Here is a 14,757-nt window from a genome sequence, read left to right on the forward strand (position 1 = left end):
CAAGTGTTGGCTCCATCTTTCGTTCCACTCTGTTACTTTTGGCTCACTTATTCAAAAGTTTAGATTCCGCTCTATAATTATCTTATAATAAATCACTATATAATAAAGGGTGAAACCACGTGTGCTAGAAGGTATGAAACACCTCTATTGGATAACTTGTCAAGGGGCTCTGATCTTTGTTCCAACCATATCTTAGCCTCATAAGCATTCCAAAACCATTTGCACCTATCATCAATAAGAAAGCCTTTAACCTAGCTAATCCAAAAAAATAAAAGACAATTGATCTTGTAAAAAATGGAGCAATGGCTTACTTGCTTTTATATGATCTACTAATTTTAAAATAGATCAATTTGCCTGCCATACCACACTGAATACAAAAGATAATTTTGCCCCATTTTCTACCACAAGCAACACAAACCTTATACCCAAGTTATCCAATGTTTGTAACAATCTCTTTTAAATCCAAACTCACATCTATAGACATATTGTAATTGTAGGCTTCTGAAGTCTATTTGCTTGCTTTAGATACCATGATCAAGGCTTGGACTTTCTATACATAAATTTTATAGTTTTATAAGAGTGACTTAAGTAATTGCCCTATAAAACTAAAGCTCTATAAGCAAAAGAATCAATCTCTCACAATGCATCTTTCATAGTCCATATCCATTTGCATAAAAAAGACTAAAGCAAAACAAATGTTGCTAGCAAAATATTATAAATTTCAGAGTATATATTTTTCATATGTAATACTATTCATTGCCTAGCATAAGCTTCTTAGTTGGCAAAGTTTATTTGATCCATATATTATCAATAATCTCTTACTAGATCTCTAGGGTAGCATTTGAATCCACACAGCTTTTCTACCACTAATTGTGATGTTCAGGCTCTGCATATAGCAAATATTAAGTTTGGAGGAAATGCCTTTAAAACTATAAAACACATCATGATATCCTCACAACCTACATTGTCACCATTTGCAACATCTCACTATTGTCCATTCCAAGCAACTTGCATATAAGGGGCAAACTTTGCCCCAATATCCTTCCAAATCAAAGTTGTAAGATGACTATGAATGATCTGATGACTTTTACAATCAATTATATGTTCACATCCTGATAAATTACAAATTAGATATTGAGTTTGAGCTGGAGCAAGTAAACTAAAGATTATGAGTTTAGCCAAGAGTTAAAAGCATATATATGCTCGGGACTCTTTCTCCTGCCATGAAGTGCTGATATTAAGCTTAAGAACTATGTCATAGAAGCTCAACTTGAGGCAGCAAGTAGAAAACACAATGTGGTTATTCATGGAGGCAATTGGCAAAAGAAAGTGCAATAATAACATGCCCAGCTTGCTTAAGACTGGACAATATTTTAGCTAGAGCTAACAATCTTGTTTACTGTCCCACTACCAAGAAATTCCCAGTTCAAACATTGACCTTAAGCTCATATGGAGATTGACATGTACCTTTGGAATCTGATCACCAACTTTGTTTAGCACTCTTCACAAGCCAACACCTTAATGCATTTTTGTGTGGTCAAAATTTAAATTTTAATTCACAACTTTGTTTGCAAATCCATGGAGCACCATCAATCTTGCATGAATCCCCATGCCTAAATCAAGAACTTTAACCTTCAGTCCAAGCCATCGAGAATTGAGGGAGTGGCCCTATTTAGTGGGAGTGGAATTAAGATTGAGGAAGCAAAAAGTGCCATTTTGACTCTTGCCCAAATGTGCATGTCACATGTGTCAAATTTCTCACAACACAACAATCATTGGCCAAAACAAAACCTTATCAAAATATTTTAATAAGACATGGTTAAAGAAATAACTTTTTGACAAAGTACCCCTCCATCCAATGGCTGCCATTTAGATGTAATGGCCTGAAAAGTTGGGCAACTCATCTCTCTTTAGTGCCAGGTATAAGAAGTATTTATTAGTTAAACTAACTATAATTTCCACATACTAATTATTGCCAACATTTTTGGTTTGCTTAAGCATAAGGGGAGTGAGTGGATATACATAAATAATTTATAAATTTTTCTTAGTATATTCTTGTTTATTCTACCATCAAATGGAATTAATCTTTTTTTATAAATTATAAACATGTTTATAATTATAAACTTCAATTTGATTAATTATATTAATAAATACAAATTATTAAAATAAAAATTTATTATTAAAATCTATATTTCATATTGTACGAGAAACTTTTTAAAAGAAATAAGGCATTGTATGATAAAACGTCTAGAATCCTTAACAAACAATGCATCTGAAGGGTCGGCACAGAGAAACTTTTTGGAACGGAATTTCTTCACCTTAGTGATAAATGTAGGCCTTTTACCTTCTTTGACGCAATCAGCCAAAGTTTTTCTCATGCTGATGAGATAAAACCAAGGAAGAGTTCCCACAAAAACGATTCCAGGAAATACAATACCTTCCAGTGGTACATGTAGGTCATAGAGCTCATGTAGCCTTTCATTATCTTGTATTGCAGCTATGGATTCTGCCATGAGTTGAGCTTCAGGATTATCTTGAAGATGATCAGAGGTTATGTCTTCATCAGAGGTTTTGTCTTCAGTAGCTACCATGATCTTTACCATGGTCACTTCATCTTCCACACACAAATCTGAACTTACTTCCTTTTGGCCGTCTAACATCTGCAGTGGAATGGTGACCCTAGTCCTTATAGAGGAACCATTCCTGTCATAATCTAAGAACTCCAACAACCTCTTACCCACATCGATGGCACAAGACTCACGTCTCCGGTGAGCTCTATTGGCAGAGATGATGTCCTTCACAAGTAATTCTACAACACGAGACCTAAATGAGATCTCTGCACTAGATGAGCTCAAGTAAACGTCTATAAGATCCAGATCTAAAAACTCTTGAACCTGCAAAGACAGTGCATGGTGGTTCACCAAAGAATTCCTCGAAGGACCTAACTTGCGTGATCTCGAATTTAAAGAAACCCAATTCCCTGTCGACCCAAGAAGATCCCACTTCCCTGTGAGCCCGAGAAGATCCCACTTCCCTGTCAGCCCGAGAAGTTCCCACTTCCTTGCCATAGGGTTCCTTTCAGACTCTTTCCTCTTCCTCTTTGCCATAGGGTTCTTTGCCATAGGGTTCCTTTCAGGGTTGACACGTTTTATACGTGGCAAGGGCAATTTCTTTTTTAGGCACAAAATCTGCACTCCTTTTGCGGAGGTGGTGTTTCGCCTGAGTCTGTCAATCGAGGGGAACTGAACCCCCTTCAATGCTGCAGCTTTACGTCCCAGCGAGGGATTCTCAATCGAATGCCGTGTGAAATATTCTCACCTGGCACTTGCCCACTCAGGGCAACTGTAGCGCTTGTTTGGCGGAAAACCAACTCAGAAATCTCTTAGCACTCTCAGGCTGGCAAAGTTTCGTTAATGCAGAACATTTGATGTGGTTCCACAATGATAAAAGTTTTTAGAACACTCTTCACGGATGACTCCCTTTTCTATGATCATGCAAAAGTATCCAGCTTGGGATGGTGTCTTCTATAAATCTTCTCTTTTGAGTGTTTTCTAAGTACATAAACTCAGGTTTATGTGAGACCGCGACAATTTGTACCAAGCTTCTTGGTCGAGAAAAGCAGTGGAAGGCTGTGATTGATCATCCGCAGGCGTAGCAATGGATTTGAAACGAAAAGCAAGCTGGAAAGTAAAACCAAGCTTCGGAAGGGACACAAGCGATCCGGAAAGCACTATTTTGCTCATTTTTGCAGAGGGGACTTGCGTAAACAAGGAGGACATTGTGATGTTCAAGCAGGTTCTTGACTTCGTAGTTTCTCCAGGCAGTTCTTATTTCCTTGCGCTCGATTCTGCAGATTGCATTCGAACTGGATTTCACTGTCTGCCCCGTTGCTCTCAAAGTAAAACAAGATAATTGTCCACGCTAAGTCTATACTTTTCATCTCGATTGACTTTAAGCTTTTTTTTTCGTTTAGCTGAGGCTGATGACATCCTGGGTAGTCGTTTGCGATGTCTGGTATGTGGAGCCACAAACAAACGATGCACCAATAGGATTCTCGGAGAAGCATGCAAAGAGAACTCTTCTTCGACATAACTTTATATTTATATTCCTTTCAGAGTCTGCGATAGCGAAACGAGCTAAAGTTACGAAAGTCGCTTTGAAATACTAACGTCCAAGCTCGAAACTCACAGAAGAAGAATAACAACTCAACGTGGTGCCATTGGAAAATGTAAGATTCTTGCTTTGTTTTGTCGAAGTTTTGCGTGGAAAGCCTGTAGCTTACGCGTTTTTCCTCCACGGGCCAGAGAAACTCCCCTAGATCATGCTAAGAAGATTAAGAACAAAGACAAATCCATGGAATGATCGACGGGGTACTTTTTATTGCGTTTTTTTTTTGTTTCGATGAAAGAAGAAAAAATCTCCGCTCCTCTCATGTGCAATAATGGGCCGGCTTGGACCATTGAAATGGGAGATCATGAGCGCGTATTAAGAGAAGTAGCTCTCCAACTTATAGTGGTGGTGGTCACTGTTCTTCACGCGAGCTTGCGACGTTTGTGTGTTTGTTCTCGTAGCAGTGGATCGCGACACATGTGTCAAGGACCGTTTGATAATGGGGAATCGAAATGGTGACGGCCTTGTCGTGTTGTCCCATGGCCACTGTGGCCCAACCTCTTCGTACAACGCGCAAGAATGCCACCGTACGGCCTTGCTAAGCCAACTAAATAACAGGCGCTTGTAAGAAAAAAAAAAATTTTTGTTCCTGACATGACATGGACGAATCGTAGCTAGTTATTGTTTTCTTTTGTGGCCTGCAAGGTCAGTGGATGCCAGCCGGTGCTTGCCACGTGGCCGCTATGTCCACGTCATGCGGCCCGCCCGGCATTATGGCTTCCCTGGTTTGCAAGGCAATCTAGTTCGCTGGAATGTGACGCGCTAGTCCTGTCACCAAAAAGTAAGAGTCTGGGATGCATATTCCGTCTGCCAGGTGGCAAGCAGCGTCAATTCTGCCGTGTGCTAACCATGGCGGCTGGCTGCATGAGAGGGAAATCAAGCCGGCTTTGCTGAGGAGCTCTTCGTCGCCACTAGGGCTAGAGGCGACTAGAGATAGGGCGACGATCGATTCCTCCCCTTTCCACGCATAGATGGATCGATCGGGCGCTCTGGTAGGTATCACGCGGATCTGATCTAGGCTAGATCGTACATTTGCGGGGAAGGGACAGGGATTGCGATCGATCGATCGTTCTGTGACCGAAATATCGCGGCTAGAACAGGCTATTTGCAGGGTCGCAAAGAAATTCTAGCACAGGGGCAGCAAGAATGTCTGCGCCAGCGCCGAGTCCTCCAGCCGGGGGAGGAGGAGGAGCTCCACCGCCGGCTGTTCCATCGGCTCCAGCTCCAGTGCCGCCAGCCTCACCTCCTCCTCCAGTAGCTCCCGTTGTTCCTTCCTCTCCGCCTCCTACTACTGGTCCTCCAGTCGTTTTACCACAGCCTGTGGTTCCATCTCCTCCTCCTCCTCCTGTTCTTCCTGGCACACCTCCTGCTCCTCCGGCCTCTCCTCCGCCGGCTATAGTCAATCCTCCGCAAAATCCAGCTCCAGGCACTCCATCCGCGCCAACACCGCCCATTCCATCAACGCCAACGCCTCCTTCTCGAGGATCTCCTCCGAGAACACCAAGTACTGGCAATGGTGGTGGAAACCCAGCGACTAGCGATAGCGGCGGCGGCGGCGGCAATAGCCCGATTACCACTGGCGCGATTGTGGGGATTGCCGCGGCCGGGATTTTGATCTTGATCGTGCTCGCGCTGGTGGTTTGCTGCCTCCGAAGGAAGCCCAAGAGGAAGTATAGACGAGATGACCACGAGTATGGATCCGGGCAATACAAAGCTGGTAAAGTTTCTTCCTCTCTCTTTTGCTTGCGTGCTTTTCTTCATCTTTGTTTTTCAAGCTATCTCTTTTTGCATGAGTGCTTTTCTTCTTGATAATGTTCCACTCGGCTTTTGCGAGCTTTAGGGAATGCAGGCGACATGTTCTAAAAGTTTTCTTGCGTGTTCCAGAGATGTATGAAGCTGGCAGGAGACCAAGACCAGATCATTATGGCCACAAGCCTCCTCCGCCACCGCCGCCGCCGCCGCCGCCGCCGCCTCACAAGCATTACGCGTATGGCTCTCCAGTTCCGCCACCACCTCCGCCACCTCCGCCGCCACCACCGCACTATAGCAGCTCGGGAAGCCAGGATTCCTGGAGGCCAGTTCCGCCACCACCACCACCGCCCGGTATGAGCCCGGGCATGGGTAGCTCCAGGTCGTGGTTCACGTACGAGGAACTTGAGGCAGCGACTGCTGGATTCTCCAGGGCCAATCTTCTCGGCGAGGGTGGTTTTGGCTGTGTATACAAGGGATTTTTACCTGGTGGACAGGTTGTGGCTGTGAAGCAGCTTAAAGTTGGAAGCGGCCAAGGAGAGCGTGAGTTTCGAGCCGAGGTTGAGATTATCAGCAGAGTTCATCACAGGCATCTAGTGTCGCTGGTTGGATACTGCATTGCTGATGCTCAGAGGCTGCTGGTTTACGATTTCGTGCCAAATGGAACGCTGGAGCATCACCTGCACGGTACAAGTTTTTGTCCGTGTTTTTCCTTGTTCTCAGTCTCGTTTTCTCTCTTGTTTCTATCAGGTAAAGGTAGACCCGTGATGGATTGGCCAACGAGATTGAAAATAGCTTCTGGTTCTGCTCGTGGACTAGCATATCTTCATGAAGACTGTAAGATTTCTATCTCTCCGTTGGAACTTAATCTAAAAGTCATTCGTTCTTGCAGGCCATCCTCGAATCATTCATCGGGACATAAAGTCGTCTAACATTCTTTTGGATAATAATTTTGACGCTCAGGTTTGTTGTTACATATTTGCTCACTTGCTTTCAATTGTAACGCTTGTCCATTACAGGTCTCTGACTTTGGGCTTGCGAAGCTCGCTTCTGACACTTACACACATGTCACTACTCGAGTTATGGGAACCTTCGGGTAAGGACATTACCAACCAAATATATCATTTTCCCATATGAATTTTTCAAACTTCCAGATACCTTGCGCCTGAGTACGCCTCTACAGGAAAACTGACGGAGAAGTCAGACGTGTACTCCTTTGGAGTCGTCCTACTGGAACTTATAACGGGAAGGAGGCCTGTAGATACCACGCAACGTGTGGGAGACGAAAGCTTGGTCGAATGGGTGAGTCTTTGCAAAAGCTCATCCCTGGACTTTCTAAAACTTATTGCCTCTTTCAGGCACGACCATACCTCACGCAGGCTATCGAGAATGGCGACCTCGACGGCATAGTCGACGAAAGACTAGCAAACTACAACGAGAACGAGATGCTACGAATGGTCGAGGCGGCTGCAGCCTGCGTTCGACACTCAGCCAGCAAACGCCCAAGGATGGCACAGGTTTGTTTGCCTCTTTGTTTTCTCGAGCAACTACTAAACTCCTCGCATTCTTCTTTCAGGTTGTCCGCGCTCTAGAAAGCGATGGAGCAATCTCCGACCTCAACCAAGGAGTAAAGCCAGGCCACAGCTCGAACTTCACGAGCGCGGACTACGATAGCAACCAGTACGCCTCGGACATGAAAAGGTTCCGAAAGGCGGTGTTTGGAAGCCAAGAACACGGGAGCTCCGAGCACAGTGGCCCGCCGACGAGCGAGTATGGGATGAATCCCTCGGTGTCGAGCAGCGAAGGGATGAGCAGCATGGAGATGGAGAGGCGGCGGGCCGGGTTGCTCAGGAGCTCGGACACGACGAGCTCCAGCGAGATTAATGCCAACACCAACACCAATGATCGTCTCAATGGCCGGTAAAGTTTCGAAAGGAAAGATCACAGGGAAGAAGAAAAGATTTTTCTACAAGAACTTTTTGATCATACGACGTTGTCTCGTTTGTACAATATATTTTATCGACCTTGGAGAATTTTTAGGGTTCTTGGGAATGGCTGTTTGGCTTCCTGTTCCTCCGCGATGGCCGGGCTTGCGCGCCTCGGTTCTTTGCAAGGCCGGGGAGAAGAAAGCGCCCGCGCGGCTCGTCCAGAAGCAGCAGATGATCTCCAGCCGGGAGGAGGCGGCGGCCGAGGCGGATTATGGCAATCAGCCCATCCCTCGGCTCTCGATCGGTGAGATTCTTGGATCTGGGAAGGGATTTCGGCTGAGGTTTTCGTTCTAGATCATGTGACTGTGAGCTTTGCGAGGAGTGGAGGTGCTGGCGGCCAAAATGTGAACAAAGGTGTGATTTTTTCGGTGTTTGGGACTTTGGTGATTGGAATCTCTTCTTTGACAGTGAACACGAAAGTGGACATGCGATTCAATGTGATGAACGCACACTGGCTTCCTCTCCAAGTGAGGAACAAGCTGCTTCAAACGGTTTGTCACGATCTTTGAAATGTGAGGCTGTCTAGTAGTTTGGAATGAGTTTTTCTATACTAATTCCATTCCGTTTCGTGAACAGGAGAAGAACCGGATCAACAGCGACGGTGAATTGGTCATTTCTTCGACAAGAACAAGGACACAAAAGTAAACGGAATGTCACAAGAGAGAAAATACTCACCTTTTCTTCTTCAATTTCTTGCCAGGGGAAACATCGATGATGCTCTAGCTAAATTGCAGGCAGGTTTTCATCGCGCTTTGTTTCTTCGGTAGCTAACGTTTGTTTCTTCTCTTTGTTTACCAGGAATTAGTTGATGCTGCAGCTTATGTGCCACCGCCTCCATCTCAGGAGACCAAGCAACGAATTGCAAGGCTGTGAGTTATCTTATTTCTTGCGAGTCTTTCCCAGAGTTTAAACTTGGAGTTTTAGTGCTGCTGCCGAAGACATGAAGAGACTCCAGTCCAAGAAACTGTCTGCTCTCAAGAAATCGGCGAGGAGAGACAAAGGAAGCTGGGACTGATACGAGGTAAATTTACAAGTTGTATTTCGCATGAAGCCTAACCGAAGCTCTCCTAGTCAACTCGGAACTTCATCTTGCTCGGAGGAGTCATCGATAAAATGACGATTTACAAGCTGAGAGACCTTGGAATGTGAACAGTGGCTCTTCTTAAACAACTCTCGCAGCTTGTCATCACATATGACATTGTGGTTACCTGGTTCCTGGATCGAGAAAACGCAAACGCAACTTTTAGAGCTCTAAAACTCCCGAGAAGAAACTTGCTTTTACCTGGAGATCCTTGTCAAGGATGTACTCCCACACTCTGTCCACCGCCTCGGCTCGAGACATCGTCGTTCTATCAGTGCCGAGGAAGGATTGGAGAGCCTCGGAGATTGGATATGGAGTGAGGAAATTGGAACGCCTTGGACGATCATCAGATCGATCGAGTTTCTTCTTCTTGGGCATGTCAATGTCCTCGTAGCCTACAAGCAAGCACACGCTAAGATCAAAGAAACAAAACAATCAAGAGAAACTCACCCTCTTCTAGCGGTAGCAAGTGATCTTGGAGAACTTTGTTAATGGTAAACATGTTGATCGAATCCACCTTGAAAATGTCGACGAGCTTGTTTCCGGCGCACAGGATCATCTTCCTGTCGCTTGGATCTTGGAGATTGTTCTCTCGGATGTAGCGCCACAAGCATTGCACAGCCTAATCCTCGAAAAGAAGAACAAGGAAAAGAATTTCTAGCTTTCATTCAACTAGAGCTTACTTCGTGTCTCCTGAGAATGTGATGCCCAGTGACCGCTCGAAGCTCCGGAGAGAGGCGAAAGGCCTTGAGGAAGCTATTGTTTCCAGGCGTCCCAGCTCTATCCGTCCCAGCAAGAGATCAATCGCAAGGAATGCCAAACGAGGAGGAAGAACTTACTGGCTCCTGCGATTGCTCTGGAGGGTGTCCTGGATCTTCTCATCTAGCGCCCGCTTGCTCTCGTCCAGCCGGATCTTCTTCTTGAAATACAGCTTGGCGAGCCGCGCTACTTCCTTGGGCTTGACCTTCCCGGCGCCAAATTCCTTCTCCAGAGCCTTGCGGATGGCCTTGGTCGTCACAAAGGCCGGATCGCCGCCGAAAATCGCAGCTTTCACGCGCCTGCGCAGCTGTGAGTTGGTTGGAACATCCTTGCTCAAGGGAGGACGACCCATGAAAGCCCTAAACCCAAGAGAATATTCAGAAGCAAGATCAGAATATACTCCACAAAAGAATATTCAAACTAATAACAGAATATCCTACTAACCCCAAAAAGTTTTCACTTCAACAAAGGTAAAACATAAAAAACGTAAAATGTTTTTCGTTTTTTCCAATCCTTTTTTGATTTTTTTTTATAAGAAGTGTTTTTCCTTTTTCTTTTTTAACTTTTTGGTGTGGCTGCTTATAAAATTAAGCGCCACAAACGCTTTTTTTTCGTATCAGATTTTTCTCTTTTCGTAACGTATCACCACCACGGGGAAATAATCGCGCGGAGGGCCTATTGCGAGCTAAATAGGAGGTAGTATACACTCTGCTTCTACATCTAGCTGCAGAAACAAGGAAAGAAAAAGGATCAAGAAAAAAAACAAAAAAAAAAACCACCAAGAATAAGTTAATAGCAAACGAGCAAGCAACTCAACTGACTCTTTTTCAGCAAGCCAGCGTTGCCGTCTCCCATGGCTTTGGCGTCGGGGCCTGCGATCGTTGCCATGGAGAGGGAGAAGCTTTGAGCTGCTGCTGCTCGTCTCGCTTCGCAGTCGCGGCGGTGGCGGTGGCGATGGTGGAGGATCCGTGACTGCTCGGCTTCGCCTTTTTCACAGAAGAAGGCGTCGGCGGCCTGCGCTTGAGCGAATCCACTCTCTCGAGCTTTCGCTTTGCCGGCTGCTGGTGCTGCTGCGGCTGCTGGTGCTGCTTCTTTCTGTCCAGCTTCGATCTCATCTCGGTGCACGCCTCGTGCGAGATCGGCAGCTCCGCCGGCGCGCAAGCCAGAGGCTCCGTCCACAGGTAGTCCGACAGCAGCGCCTGCTCGGCCGTGATCCGCTTCTCGGGGTTGAGCGTCAGCATCTGCTCGAGCAGATCCAGCGCTCTCGGGTCCACGTTGTTGAACGCCTTGCGCAGCCGCCGCGGCTTCTTCCCGTTCTCGGCCACGAACTTCGCGTAAACCGGCGACTTGGACACCCCCGGCCAGCTCGTCTCGTCCGGAGTGCCGCACATCTTGAAGATCCAGGACAGCTGCTGCTTCTCGTCCTTGCCCGGGAGGATCGACTGGCAGACGAGCAGCTCCGCGAAGACGCAGCCCAGCGACCACATATCCACGGCGGGGCCGTAGGACGAGAACCCAAGGAGGAGCTCCGGCGGCCGGTTCCAAAGCGTCACTACTCCACAGTGGAGCGGCCGGGGCGTCTCGGGGATGGGCGTGGACATGCCAAAGTCGGCGAGCTTGAGCACCCCTTTGCCGCTCACCAGGAGATTGGCCGACTTGATGTCCCTGTGCATCACTCCATTGAGATGGCAGTAGTGGAGGCCCTCGAGGATCTGCTTGAGGTAGCACTTGATCTCCGGGGCCGAGAACTTATGCCGGTGGATGAGCCCACAAAGGTCGTGCTTCATATACTCGAAGACAAGGAAGATGTCGGTGGCCGCGTAGATCACATCCAGGAGCTTGACAACGTGATCGTTGTTGAGCAGCCGGAGGACCTTGATCTCGATGGCAATCGACGCCGGCACATCGCGCAGCTCGCCGCCGGCCTCTCTGACCTTTAGCGTCGCCTCTTTGGGGTCGACCCTTAGCCGCTTGATTGCCACGCGCTCGCTGGTCTGCTTGTCCGTGGCCAGGAACACCTTGCCATACTTCCCGCGGCCGATCGATTCCACTGCCACATACCTCTCAAGCGCTGGGAACTCCTGTGACAAGATTTCGCCCCCTTCGCTCACTCCCATAGCCTATCCACAAACCCTAAAGGAATGAGCCTTATAAACCCTAATAGCCAGCCGTGGATCTCTTTTCGTCCCAGCCGTTGGATCCCAGATCTTTGTAGGAGAGCGGTTTTCACCTTTTAGGGCTCGAAATGTTGCCCGCGATGGAGGAAGATGACGAGAGCTCCGATTCCAGCTTCTCGACCGTGTCATCGTCGGCGCCGCTGACAAGGAATGCAAGCGGCATTGGCTGCTCCTCGATCTTTACCAGGATTCGAGGAGGTCGAGGTAGGCAGCATCGCCAGCATCATCGCGCCAGGGGCGGCGGCGATCGAGCTGGTGCTGTCAGGATCGGATCGAGCCCTTACAAATTGCAGGAGAGGATTCTGTCCAGGCAGAAGGGAGACGCGAGGAATCGATCGGGGCTGGGCCAATTGCTCTCGCCGGATCGTCTCAACGTGTCTGTTGCTCGCAATATTTTTCCTGGCGACAATGTGGTGGATGTACAGAAGGAACAGGCCAGCTCCTTTCGGCGAGATAGAATGTCGCAGAAACTTTGCGAAGCGTCGGGAACCAAGATCGAGCAGCCCCACAAATCTGGAACTCTATCATCAGCCATCGCGGAAATCTTTCGCTGTTTCATCTGCTTGGGAAAGGTAGTAGTCTTTCTCGTTCCATATAGAGTCTCACTGACCGTTCTTTGTTTTGTTTCTTCATTCCAGCTTATGGATGCTCAACTTTGTCCATGCTGCTCTAAGCTGGTGTGCATGCTATGTATCAAAGTACGCCTTGCAGCCTGAATCATTTCCAAGGTCATTTGATAAACTCAAGCTCTTCTCACTTCTTTTTCTCATCTGTGTCGTCGGCCTGGTTGCAGCGCTGGTTAACCGATCAGAAGCCCGAGTGCCCTCACTGCCGTGCCTCGCTCTCGGTCTCGCAACTTGTAGGCTGCAAATTCATTTCCGAGATTACGACGGTACGTGAGTTTGCGAGTTCCGACTGACTTCTCATTCATTTTGCTTTCGCAGGAAGTGGAGAAAATACACGGGAATTTTGACGAGGATGCTCCACCAGAGAAGGTAGAAGGCTACATTTTCGTGTGCTCGCACCGACCTTTTCTATTGCAGATTTGCCCAGCTCATGGCAGTCCACTTTCGTATTTCTGCACCACATGCTCGACTGCAGTGTGCTCCGACTGCGCCATCCTGGCCGAGGTCATACTCGCTCTTTCTTTTTTCACTTATCTTACTCTGGTTTCTATAGAGCCACCAAAACCACTCGTTTGAACGCCTAAATGTGACCTATGGAAGGCATTCCAAAAAATTGCATGTCGAGGCATCAGCTCTACGTTCACGTCTTAAAGTAAGGATTATTACGACTGTTAGGTGTAATGCTAAGTCTTCTCTTTTGCTCAGGATTTGTATGATATGCTGGCGTCGGTTGACAATGACATTGAAGCTGTCTTGAAGGTATATCATATGTTTGCGTGTGTGACTTATGTCCTTAAGAACAGGCCAAAGATGATCAAGCGACTGAGATTGAAGCGGCTTTCAAAAGAATGCGGGTGAGAACTGCTTTCTTTTTGCAAGAACAGGAATTGCTATCGTTTTACTGATGTGATATGCAGGCGAAGCTCGAAGAACAGCTCAAATGCAAGCTGCTGACACTATTGGCACAGAAGGGTGCTGTTTCTCAAGAGGTATGAGATTTTATTTATGCTACGGCTCAGCCTGATTTGCTGGCCTCTGCAGGTGGAGTTGTTAGAGACCATTTTGCGTCAACTTGATTTTCAATTAACTACATCGTCCAAGAGCGATCTCATCGCTCATGAACCGACAATTACATGTATTATACAGGTGATACTGGTTCTTGTTGTGTAGCGCACGATCTCATTCGATAAGTTTCCAGGACTTGCACAAGAAAATCAATCTTGAATTAAGGCGGGACCCTGTTTCTTCAGATTTTGTTTCCGAGGTATCCCACACGAGCTAACTTTATGCATATACAATTTTTGTGGTAGGTTATTCCTCCGTTTGAGCACGGGGAGCTTGTTCTTAAGAACTTCAGAAAGTATTTGCATGCGAAACCAAGCAAGAGCAACGATTCTTCTAGTACAACTGACTCCACAAGCGACATCGTTTACAGTGCGGTGGGTACCTTAGATGCAGTGGACATAACAAGGAGGTGAAATAATGGCATCTTGTTTGAAACTTGTCACTGCTAACTAAAACTTCTTCGTTACTGTAGCCGATTTCTGCCGCCGGGATTACCTGGCGCCTAAAGGTACTTGAACTGTTCGTGCGGTTGCAGTCACGATCCTGACTTGATCGTGCAGCTGTATCCAAATGGTAGTGGTTCATCGAAGGGAAGCCACATTTCTGCATTTCTTGAGGTCGGCCTCTTCATTCAATGTACCTGAGAAAAACTAACGCTAGTCACGTCTAGATGGTCAAAGGTGGCTCTGAGCCTACAACATATGAATATGGCATAGAGATGTTACATCGTTCGCAGCCGCACATGAAAGTTGTGAGGCGATTCTCTTCGGATTTTGAGGCAATCGATATCTCCAGATCATTTGATTGTAACTTACAAGGGCCACATTACAGGAAGGTGCATGCTGGGGGTACTATCAATTTTTCAAGATTGATGACCTTGAAAACGAAGGGTACCTTCTTCCGGGGGAAGATACACTTACGCTGAGCTTTTACGTCCGAGCTCAAACGTCAGTAATCCAATCCATTGATTGATGACTGTGACACTTGATGAATTTGACGCCGTGCTTTCGATTCAGGTTCTTGCAACAATGCCTGGATCTGAGAAGAGCACTGTCATCGTGTCAAGCAGAACGGCAGGAAGCGGTGACGCAGGTAAAGCACGAGCGCCGTCCTTCTCTTAGTTCCGAGTTCTTACACTCAGC

The 14,757-nt window shown here is 46.8% G+C and overlaps 5 protein-coding genes across 7 annotated transcripts; 3 read left to right on the forward strand and 2 right to left on the reverse strand.

The window, feature by feature from the left end:
* The first annotated feature begins 4,995 nt into the window (after window positions 1–4,995).
* LOC9659557 (proline-rich receptor-like protein kinase PERK1) lies at window positions 4,996–7,963 on the forward strand. The gene is made up of 8 exons (XM_002978887.2): window positions 4,996–5,887; window positions 6,055–6,606; window positions 6,670–6,756; window positions 6,812–6,882; window positions 6,939–7,015; window positions 7,074–7,221; window positions 7,278–7,436; window positions 7,496–7,963. The coding sequence occupies exons 1-8, from the start codon at window positions 5,317–5,319 to the stop codon at window positions 7,841–7,843; spliced, it is 2,013 nt and encodes a 670-aa protein (XP_002978933.2). The 5' UTR covers window positions 4,996–5,316; the 3' UTR covers window positions 7,844–7,963.
* LOC9659558 (peptidyl-tRNA hydrolase ICT1, mitochondrial) lies at window positions 7,959–9,164 on the forward strand. The gene is made up of 8 exons (XM_024684016.1): window positions 7,959–8,151; window positions 8,202–8,261; window positions 8,316–8,398; window positions 8,484–8,548; window positions 8,608–8,641; window positions 8,706–8,776; window positions 8,832–8,928; window positions 8,979–9,164. Exons 1-7 carry the CDS (start codon window positions 7,971–7,973, stop codon window positions 8,920–8,922), a joined length of 585 nt encoding a protein of 194 aa, XP_024539784.1. The 5' UTR covers window positions 7,959–7,970; the 3' UTR covers window positions 8,923–8,928; window positions 8,979–9,164.
* On the reverse strand, window positions 8,898–10,100 carry LOC9659559 (upstream activation factor subunit spp27). Its single transcript, XM_002979012.2, has 5 exons — window positions 9,828–10,100; window positions 9,672–9,768; window positions 9,439–9,610; window positions 9,190–9,383; window positions 8,898–9,122 (listed from the first exon to the last, which is right to left on the reverse strand). Exons 1-5 carry the CDS (start codon window positions 10,097–10,099, stop codon window positions 8,979–8,981), a joined length of 879 nt encoding a protein of 292 aa, XP_002979058.1. The 5' UTR covers window position 10,100; the 3' UTR covers window positions 8,898–8,978.
* Window positions 10,101–10,323: 223 nt separating this feature from the next.
* LOC9659832 (cyclin-dependent kinase C-3) lies at window positions 10,324–11,884 on the reverse strand. Its single transcript, XM_024684015.1, has 2 exons — window positions 10,569–11,884; window positions 10,324–10,471 (listed from the first exon to the last, which is right to left on the reverse strand). The coding sequence occupies exon 1, from the start codon at window positions 11,862–11,864 to the stop codon at window positions 10,575–10,577; it is 1,290 nt and encodes a 429-aa protein (XP_024539783.1). The 5' UTR covers window positions 11,865–11,884; the 3' UTR covers window positions 10,324–10,471; window positions 10,569–10,574.
* Window positions 11,885–12,005: 121 nt separating this feature from the next.
* LOC9659833 (E3 ubiquitin-protein ligase TRIM37) lies at window positions 12,006–14,414 on the forward strand. Of its 3 annotated transcripts, none has more exons than XM_024684017.1 (15): window positions 12,006–12,496; window positions 12,563–12,652; window positions 12,718–12,816; window positions 12,869–12,919; window positions 12,968–13,054; window positions 13,104–13,202; window positions 13,256–13,309; window positions 13,354–13,404; window positions 13,468–13,539; window positions 13,592–13,696; window positions 13,749–13,814; window positions 13,861–14,024; window positions 14,088–14,123; window positions 14,176–14,232; window positions 14,286–14,414. In XM_024684017.1, the coding sequence occupies exons 7-13, from the start codon at window positions 13,268–13,270 to the stop codon at window positions 14,119–14,121; spliced, it is 534 nt and encodes a 177-aa protein (XP_024539785.1). In that variant the 5' UTR covers window positions 12,006–12,496; window positions 12,563–12,652; window positions 12,718–12,816; window positions 12,869–12,919; window positions 12,968–13,054; window positions 13,104–13,202; window positions 13,256–13,267; the 3' UTR covers window positions 14,122–14,123; window positions 14,176–14,232; window positions 14,286–14,414. The 3 variants fall into 3 exon arrangements, with proteins under 3 accessions (XP_024539785.1, XP_024539787.1, XP_024539786.1); XM_024684019.1 differs by having other exon boundaries at window positions 14,296–14,414; XM_024684018.1 differs by having other exon boundaries at window positions 14,088–14,414.
* The last annotated feature ends 343 nt before the right edge of the window (window positions 14,415–14,757 follow it).

Source organism: Selaginella moellendorffii, unplaced genomic scaffold, assembly GCF_000143415.4.
Source record: "Selaginella moellendorffii unplaced genomic scaffold, v1.0 SELMOscaffold_39, whole genome shotgun sequence".
NCBI lineage: Eukaryota > Viridiplantae > Streptophyta > Lycopodiopsida > Selaginellales > Selaginellaceae > Selaginella > Selaginella moellendorffii.